At 44.4% G+C, this 10,000-nt stretch overlaps 1 protein-coding gene across 5 annotated transcripts in view; it reads left to right on the top strand.

Annotated features, from left to right (window-relative positions):
* The window catches only part of LOC135115316 (uncharacterized), a 57,322-nt gene that overhangs the window by 23,462 nt on the left and 23,860 nt on the right, over positions 1-10,000 (top strand). For 4 of the 5 annotated variants that reach the window (XM_064031934.1, XM_064031931.1, XM_064031932.1 and 1 more), the window contains one exon: positions 7,532-7,693. The exons of the other annotated variant lie outside the window; for it this stretch is intronic. In XM_064031934.1, coding sequence (XP_063888004.1) covers positions 7,659-7,693 — 35 coding nt within the window. In that variant the 5' untranslated portion in view covers positions 7,532-7,658. The remainder of the gene's footprint in view (positions 1-7,531; positions 7,694-10,000) is intronic. 5 annotated transcript variants of the gene reach the window in all.

Raw genomic sequence — 10,000 nt, 5'->3', positions numbered from 1 at the left:
AAAACCATACCTAATCAGGTGAAGGAAATTGACATTCAAAAGGAATAAAATAAAAAAAATTAAAAAAGAGCAGAAGTAAATAACAGAGGAGGAATTGTTAATATAAAGAAAATAAAGAAAGAGAAAGAAAGGAAGGAAATGAAACCACAATTTCCTGTGTTAAAAGGAAAACACACACACATACACACACACACCAAATAAGGAATGAAGAAAGAGGAGGAAGGAAAAGTAGCAAGTGGGAGGAGGAGGAGGAGGAGGAGGAGGTAGAATAAAGAAGAGAAGATGAAAAGAGAAAAGAAAGGTTAGAAGATAGTGGAGGAGGAGGAGGAGGAGGAGGTGGTGGTGGTGGTGGTGGTGGTGGAGGAGGTGGTGGTGGTGGTGGTGGTGGTGGTGGTGGTGGTGGTTTGGGGGGAGTTACCAAGGCGACTAGTCCCTCTCCCCTCTTCCTCCTCCTCTCTCTCTCTCTCTCTCTCTCTCTCTCTCTCTCTCTCTCTCTCTCTCTCTCTCTCTCTCTCTCTCTCTCTCTCTCTCTCTCTCTACAATTAGTAGGTCGGGCATGTATCTGGTTTTCGCACCACCACAACCACTACTACTACTACTACTACTAATAATAATAATAATAATAATAATAATAGATAAATAGATAAATAAATAAAGCACTGTTCAGGGGGTGCTGTGAACTTATCATTAAACCCAGCTGTGACCTCACTGAACGTTTCCCTTTGTGTCTCACAACACAAGGGGGTAGTCACAGCCTGCCCTCTAAAGACAACTCTCTTCCTCCACACAAAACTACAAGCACCTAATAACACACACACCCTTCACTCAAAAAAATTTTAAAATCATGGCGACTCCTACACCAGCCTCGGAGTCCCCATCTGGGGAGGGGACCATAAATGTCCCCAGGTCGGACTGCCTTTCCGTCGACGACCGTAAGTGTCTTGACACCCCCTCAACTTTTTCTTCATTAACTTCTGCAACATTCGCGGTCTAAGATCTAATTTTCAATCTGTAGAACACCACCTCTCCTCTTCTAAACCTCATCTTCTTTTCCTCACTGAAACTCAGGTGTCTGAGGCAACTGACAGTAGCCCCTTTTCTGTTCCCTCCTACTTTCTCTATCCTCATTTTCGATCCAAAGCTGGATGCTGCGTTTATGTGCGCAATGACTTAACCTGCTCTCGTGCCCACGCTCTTGAATCTTCCGAGTTTTCCACCATCTGGCTTCGACTACAGAGTCATTCTCATACTAAATTTATCTGTGCTGTATACCTCTCTCCTAACTCCTCTGACTATAAGAAATTCTTTGACTACTTAACTTCCAAAGTGGAGCACATTCTGACCCTCTTCCCTTTTGCAGAGATCTCCATTCTTGGAGACTTCAATGTTCACCACCAGCTTTGGCTTTCCTCTCCCTTCACTGACCATCCTGGTGAACTAGCCTACAACTTTGCTATCCTCCATGACCTAGAGCAATTGGTGCAACACCCTACTCGTATTCCTGACCGTCTTGGAGATACGCCCAACATTCTTGACCTTTTCCTGACCTCTAATCCTTCTGCTTATGCTGTTACCCTTTCTTCTCCGTTGGGCTCCTCCGATCACAATCTCATATCTTTATCTTGTCCTATCACTCCAATCCCTCCTCAGGATCCCCCTAAGCGAAGGTGCCTCTGGCGTTTTGCCTCTGCTAGTTGGGGGGACCTGAGGCGGTATTTTGCTGATTTTCCTTGGAATGACTACTGCTTCCGTGTCAGAGACCCGTCTTTGTGTGCTGAGCGCATAACAGAGGTGATAGTGTCTGGCATGGAGGCGTACATTCCTCACTCTTTTCTCGTCCTAAACCTTCTAAACCTTGGTTTAACACAGCTTGTTCTCGTGCTATACATGATAGAGAGGTGGCCCACAAAAGGTACTTAAGCCTTCCTTCACCAGAATCTCATGCACTTTATATTTCTGCCCGGAACCATGCCAAGTCTGTTCTCCAACTAGCCAAAAACTCCTTCATTAACAGAAAATGGCAAAACCTTTCAAGATCTAACTCCCCTCGTGATTTCTGGCATCTAGCCAAAAATATCTCCAATAACTTTGCTTCTTCTTCTTTCCCTCCTCTACTTCAACCAGATGGCACCACTGCTATCACATCTATTTCTAAAGCTGAACTCTTTGCTCAAACCTTTGCTAAAAACTCTACCTTGGACGATTCTGGGCTTGTTCCTCCCTCTCCTCCACCCTCTGACTACTTCATGCCTCGTATTAAAATTCTTCGTAATGATGTTTTCCATGCCCTCGCTGGCCTAAACCCTCAGAAGGCTTATGGACCTGATGGGGTCCCTCCCTATTGTTCTCCGAAACTGTGCCTCCGTGCTTGCACCTTGCCTAGTCAAACTCTTTCAGCTCTGTCTGTCAACATCTACCTTTCCTTCTTGCTGGAAGTTTGCCTACATTCAACCTGTTCCTAAAAAGGGTGACCGCTCTAATCCCTCAAACTACCGTCCTATTGCTTTAATTTCCTGCTTATCTAAAGTTTTTGAATCTATCCTCAACAGGAAGATTCTTAAACATCTATCACTTCACAACCTTCTATCTGATCGCCAGTATGGGTTCCGTCAAGGACGCTCTACTGGTGATCTTCTGGCTTTCCTTACTGAGTCTTGGTCATCCTCTTTTAGAGACTTTGGTGAAACTTTTGCTGTTGCCTTGGACATATCAAAAGCCTTTGATAGAGTCTGGCACAAAGCTTTGATTTCCAAACTACCCTCCTACGGTTTCTATCCTTCTCTCTGTAACTTCATCTCAAGTTTCCTTTCTGACCGTTCTATTGCTGCTGTGGTAGACGGTCACTGTTCTTCTCCTAAATCTATTAACAGTGGTGTTCCTCAGGGTTCTGTCCTGTCACCCACTCTCTTCTTATTATTCATTAATGATCTTCTAAACCAAACTTCTTGTCCTATCCACTCCTATGCTGATGATACCACCCTGCACTTTTCCACGTCTTTTCATAGACGTCCAACCCTTCAGGAGGTAAACATATCACGCAGGGAAGCCACAGAACGCCTGACTTCTGATCTTTCTAAAATTTCTGATTGGGGCAGAGCAAACTTGGTATTGTTCAATGCCTCAAAAACTCAATTCCTCCATCTATCAACTCGACACAATCTTCCAGACAACTATCCCCTCTTCTTCAATGACACTCAACTGTCCCCCTCTTCTACACTGAACATCCTCGGTCTGTCCTTTACTTATAATCTGAACTGGAAACTTCACATCTCATCTCTAGCTAAAACGGCTTCTATGAAGTTAGGTGTTCTGAGACGTCTCCGCCAGTTTTCTCACCCCAGCTGCTAACTCTGTACAAGGGCCTTATCCGTCCATGTATGGAGTATGCTTCACATGTCTGGGGGGGTTCCACTCATACTGCTGTTCTAGACAGGGTGGAATCAAAAGCTTTTCGTCTCATCAACTCCTCTCCTCTAACTGACTGTCTTCAGCCTCTCTCTCACCGCCGCAATGTTGCATCTCTTGCTGTCTTCTACCGCTATTTTCATGCTAACTGCTCTTCTGATCTTGCTAACTGCATGCCTCCCCTCCTTCCGCGGCCTCGCTGCACAAGACTTTCTTCTTTCTCTCACTCCTATTCTGTCCACCTCTCTAACGCAAGAGTTAACCAGTATTCTCAATCATTCATCCCTTTCTCTGGTAAACTCTGGAACTCCTTGCCTGCTTCTGTATTTCCACCTTCCTATGACTTGAATTCCTTCAAGAGGGAGGTTTCAAGACACTTATCCACCAATTTTTGACCACTGCTTTGACCCTTTTAGGGACTGGCATTTCAGTGGGCATTTTTTTTATTAGATTTTTGTTGCCCTTGGCCAGTATCCTTCCTACATAAAAAAAAAAAAAAAAAAAATACATACATTCATACATACATACCCTGAGGCACGACAGAGTTGCGTTACTGTGACGTCCGTTGTGTTTTGAAACATCGTATATCAGATAAGCGTTCCCTATATGGATGTTAAGAAATAGGGAGAGGGGCTGTGTGTGTGTGTGTGTGTGTGTGTGTGTGTGTGTGTGTGTGTGTGTGTGTGTGTGTGTGTGTGTGTGCTTGGACGGAAGAAGGGCGCGGTACAGAAACAGCTGGAGGAGGATCATTAAAAGCAGCGATCCTAAATATGAATATAAACTGATAATTCTCGGGTCTTTTCCATACTCTCCCTCCCTCCCTTCCTCCCTCCCTCCCTGCGTGATGCGGGTGGAAGGGAGGTTATTTTCTCGCCATATTTTCTTTTATTTCTTCCTACAATCATTGAGTAGGGCATGGTCTCTCTCTCTCTCTCTCTCTCTCTCTCTCTCTCTCTCTCTCTCTCTCTCTCTCTCTCTCTCTCTCTCTCTCTCTCTCTCTCTCTCTCTCTCCAAATTTTATCTCTCTCCCATGATCAAATCAACTCTTTCCTCCTCCTCCTCCTCCTCTATACCTTACCTAATGTTGCTACCTGAGGAGGAAGAAGACGAGGAGGAGGTATGGAAATGAGGAAATAAGAGAAGGCCGGGAAAGGAAGAAGGAAAGGTTACATGCATCTCTCTCTCTCTCTCTCTCTCTCTCTCTCTCTCTCTCTCTCTCTCTCTCTCTCTCTCTCTCTCTCTCTCTCTCTCTCTCTCTAAGTAACATTTCTATTTTTTTTTCTTTCATCTCTTCCTATTATTCTTCCTTTCCTCCATTAATTTTTCTTCCTATCTCCCTTATCGTCATCTCTTTCTCTCGCTCTCTCTTCCCTTCCCTTCCTTTCATAAAATTCCTTTTGTATTATATCGAAGTTACAGGAGGAGGAAGAGGAGGACTAGTAGAAGGAGGAGAAGAAGAAGAAGAAGAAGAATAGAGCATTATTCAGCTACTTCCATTGCTACATCCTCCTCCTCCTCCTCCTCCTCCTCCTCCTCATTTTTCTCTTTGTTATCACACCATTCCCTTTCATTCTCCCTCTCTCTCTCTCTCTCTCTCTCTCTCTCTCTCTCTCTCTCTCTCTCTCTCTCTCTCTCTCTCTCTCTCTCTCTCTCTCTCTCTCTCTCTCTCTCTCTCTCTCACACACACACACACACACACACACACACACACACACACACACACACACACACACACACACACACACACACCCTTCCTGCCTTCCTTCCTTCCTTCCTTCCTTCCTTCCTTCCTTCCTTCCTTCCTTCCCTCCCATACCTTCCTCCCCTTTCCAAACCAGTTCCTCCCTTTACATGACCGCGGAGAGAGAGAGAGAGAGAGAGAGAGAGAGAGAGAGAGAGAGAGAGAGAGAGAGAGAATGCATCTTATTTTTCTCAAATTTATACTCTCTCTCTCTCTCTCTCTCTCTCTCTCTCTCTCTCTCTCTCTCTCTCTCTCTCTCTCTCTCTCTCTCTCTCTCTCTCTCTCTCTCTCTCTCTCTCTCTCTCTCTCTCTCTCTCTCTCTCTCTCTCTCTCTCTCTAAGGATAATGTAGTTGGTTTGGTGCTCTTCCACCACCACCACCACCACCACTATTTCTTCTAAAGGACAAAAAGGAGGATAAATAAATTTTTAAAAAAGTCGGCCAAGTCTAGTCTGTGTGTGTATATCAGATAGGTAGGATGAGGAGGAACAACAATAACAACAACAACAACAACAACAACAACATGCACGTAACCTACATTACCGCCTAACCTTAACCTAACTCAACATACTTTCCCCAGACCTAACCTTCCCAAGCCTAACTCAACCAACCCAACCCAAACTTAACCTAACCTAACTTTCCCTAGCCTAACTTTACCTAACCAAACTAAACCTTTCCTAACCAAATCTAATCAAACCTAACCTTACCCAACCCACTCTAACCTAACCTACTTAAACTAAATTACTTTTTTTTTTTTTACCTAACCCAACCCTAACCTAACTTTCCCTAGCCTAACCTTACCTAACCTAACCTAACCTAACCTAACCTAACCTAACCTAACCTAACCTAACCTACTTAAACTAAATCATTTTTTTTTTACCTAACCCAACCCTAACCTAACCTAACTTTCCCTAGCCTAACCTTTCTCACCTTTCTCACCAGACGCAAGGTAGGCAATGCCTGTCAGTGTCCGGCCTCTACGAATCTTCTCCAAAGGTCTCTATCCATGAAATCCTCATCTCTGGTTATTTCTTGTAGATTTCTTCCTCTTCGTTCAGTAGTTTCTTCAACTCCCTGCATCCATCGCTTCCTAGGTCGTCCCACCGGCCTCCTGCCTAGAGGAACCCATTCCAGAAACTTCCTTGCGTATCTTGTATCTTCCATTCTTTGGACATGTCCATACCATCTCAATTTGTTCTTTTCAATTATCTTCAGTACAGATGTTATCCCTAATCTCTCTCTGGTTTCTTCATTTCTAATTCTATCAAGTCTGGTCACACCTCGGATCATTCTCAGAACTCTCATTTCTGCTGCATGTATTTGTGAAGATGTTCTTGTTGTCAGTGTCCAAGTTTCTGACCCATATAGAAGTACTGGTCTTAGTATTGTTGTAAATATTATGGTTTTAGCTTTTGTTGGAATATTCTTATCTTTAAGTATGGGATACAATGCACTGACATTTGCATTGTACTTCTGTATTCTATTTAAAATTTCTATATTCTGTCTGTTTTCCTCGTCGAAAAGTACTCCCAGATAACAAAATTTTTCGGTCTGCTTCAGTTTAACGTTTTCTATGTAAATATTACATTCCTCCTGTATTCTGCCAACTTTCATTATTTCTGTTTTTTTGTTTGTTCATTCTCATTCCTTCCCTATTTAAGACATCATTCCATCTTGTCATGGCCTCTTGAAGATCTTGTTGGCTAAACCTTTCCTAACCAAATCTAATCAAACTTAACCTAACCTAACCCAACCCACTCTAACCTAACCTACTTAAACTAAATCAAACTTTTTTTTACTTAACTTAACCTAACCTAACCTGACCTGACCTAACCAAAACTTTCTTAACCCCGCCTAAGCTACCCTAACCAAACCTCCCCCTAACTTAACCAAACCTTTCTGAACAATCAAATCTCGTCTTCTCTTTATGAGATTCAGTAGGAGAGGTTAAGTCAAGGCAGACAGATAAACCAAGTCAAGGCAGACAGATAAACCACATACCGTTGCAAGAGAGTTGGCGGAGTGGGCGGCGGATGGTGGGTGCCAGAGAGAGAGAGAGAGAGAGAGAGAGAGAGAGAGAGAGAGAGAGAGAGAGAGAGACGGCGGGGATACCCTGTCCTTTCTTTTCTCTTCCACAAGGATAGAGAGAGAGAGAGAGAGAGAGAGAGAGAGAGAGAGAGAGAGAGAGAGAGAGAGAGAGAGAGAGAGAGAGAGATTGCCTTTTCTTATCCCCAAGGCTAGAGAGAGAGAGAGAGAGAGAGAGAGAGAGCAGCCACGCCAGTAGTAGCAATAGTAGCAGTAATAATAATAATAATAATGATAATAATAATAATAATGATAATAATAATAATAATAATAATAATAACTCCCTTCTCCCTCTTCCAGCTTGCACTCATCTCCCTCATCTCCACTCATCTCCAAACATGAGGTGATCAAGATGGCCCCTTGCGGTGAGCCTCGTCTCAAATCATAGGATGAACGAGGGCATGTCTTTCCGCCTCCTTACCATCCTATGATAACCACCTTCTCTAGGCCAGTTTGTTTAAGGTAAGTCCACCAAAACTCTCATTATAATTCCCCTAAACCCTTAATCAACTCACCGCAACAGGAAAAGTTAATAGAGGTGAGGTATGAGTGTATTTATAGTTTAGTCCACGTTCATCCTGGAAGTAAATTAGGTCTTGAAGTGGGAGTCGCCAGGTCCGTGAGAGTTAGACGCGCTGGCATGCATCTTGTTCCTATTTTTTTTTTTTTTCTGCACGGCTATTGACCTTTGGCGAGGCGTGGGAGGCAGCAGGACCCGCTAGTCAGTTGTGCTCTCCTTGCCGCCCATTAGCGCCTAACCGAACGGGAAATAAGGGGGGAGAGCCGTCTATTCATACCAACATCGTTTCTCTCTTCCCTTAGATGGAGGTTGGCCTGGGTACTAATTCTCACGCACCTACTGAAGCTAATGTGTGGCAACGTTTTTACCTATCATTCTCTCTCTCTCTCTCTCTCTCTCTCTCTCTCTCTCTCTCTCTCTCTCTCTCTCTCTCATCTGGTAAACTTGTGCTACCTCTTCCATTGACCGCTGGGAGAGGCAGGGAGAGGAGGGAGAGCGGGTCGTTGAGTGCAGGAGAGAGAAATAGAGAGATAGGGGGTGGGGGGATATGGGGGAGGGTGAGTGAGTGTTGGCAGGCGTTGCTACCTGGTTAAACTATTCTTAAAGTGTCACCTCCTCATGCTACTCGGTTAACCTCCTCCTCCTCCTCCTCCTCCTCCTCCTCCTCCTCCTCCTCCGTAACCTTTTCCTTCCGTCATTTCTTGTTTTTTTTTTATATCCTTTTTTAACTACTCGTAATTTCCTTTTTTTTTCCGTCCTCCTCCTCCTCCTCCTCCTCCTCCTGTCTATTTTTGCCTAATTGATTACCGAACGTCCTGTCACCTGTTCTTGCACACACACACACACACACGTGTCTCGTGCATGATAGTTGACTCTCTCTCTCTCTCTCTCTCTCTCTCTCTCTCTCTCTCTCTCTCTCTCTCTCTCTCTCTCTCTCTCTCTCTCTCTCTCTCTCTCTCCCTATTTAATACCCTTCACACACACACACACACACACACACACACACACACACACACACACACACACACACACACACACATCTAGTAAACACTAGATGTGTTAGATGTGATGAGATTAATAATGAGAGAGAGAGAGAGAGAGAGAGAGAGAGAGAGAGAGAGAGAGAGAGAGAGAGAGAGAGAGAGAGAGAATTTGTTCCTTCCTCTTCAATCTTCAATCGTCCAATAACCTTTTCCTCTTCATGATAATGAAAGAGGAGCATAGGACGAAGAAGAAAGGAGGAGGAGGAGGAGAACAGAAAGTATAGATTAGCAAAACTCAGGAAAACAAGAAAGAGGAAGAAGAAAAGAAGAGAAAGGGAAGGGGGGATGAAGAAGAAAAAAAGAGAAATCGAGGTTATAGATTGCTTTTCAAATCAAGGTATGTTTTTGCGAATGCGGGAAGAAGGAGAGAAGAAGAAAAGGATGTTTTTGTTTTTTATTTAGTTTCTCTAAGTGAAAAGAAGAGAGAGGAAAAGTGTTTGGGAGGAAAACAAGGAGGAGGAAGAGGAAGAGGGATAGAGGAAAAGGAGGAGGTGGTGATTCATCTCTCTCTCTCTCTCTCTCTCTCTCTCTCTCTCTCTCTCTCTCTCTCTCTCTCTCTCTCTCTCTCTCTCTCTCTCTCTCTCTCTCTCTCTCTGCTTGTGTGTTGGGTGTAAACATGATCCCTTTAATTTGTCTGTTTTTCCTCCTCCTCCTCCTCCTCCTCCTCCTCCTCCTCCCTCAATTTTCTTCTCGTTCTCTTTTCTTTGCATTCCTTCCTTTCGTTCCTTCAATCACTTGGCTCCTCCTCCTCCTCCTCCTCCTCCTCCTCCTCCTCCTCCTCCTCCTCCTCCTCCTCCTCTTCTTTTTGTTTCTCATTATGTTTATATTTTCTTGTTTTTACATCTAGTCTCATTTATTGTTTGGTAAAGGGGGAGAGAGAGAGAGGGGAGAGAAGGGGAGGAGACAAGAAAGATGGTGGAGGAGTGGAGGGAGGGGGAAGAACCTTGCCACGTGGCGTTCATCCCCTCTTCCCTCCTCTCTTCTCCCCGTAACCTCTACCTCTCCCCTCTTCTCTTCTCCCCCCTCTTCACCTTCCCCTCACCTTCTTTTCTCTCCCTCCCACCTCCATTCTCCTCCTCGTCCTCTTCTCCGTCTCGCTGACCGCCCGTATCTCCTCCTCCTCCTCCTCCTCCTCCTGTTGTTGTTGTTGTTGTTGTTGTTGTTGTTGTTGTTGTTGTTCATTTGATGACCTCCTCCTCCTCCTCA

The sequence above is a fragment of the Scylla paramamosain genome, chromosome 29 (genome assembly GCF_035594125.1).
Source record: "Scylla paramamosain isolate STU-SP2022 chromosome 29, ASM3559412v1, whole genome shotgun sequence".
Classification (NCBI taxonomy): domain Eukaryota; kingdom Metazoa; phylum Arthropoda; class Malacostraca; order Decapoda; family Portunidae; genus Scylla; species Scylla paramamosain.
Note: the sequence above shows the minus strand (reverse complement) of the source record. Positions and strands in the feature narration are given on the sequence as shown.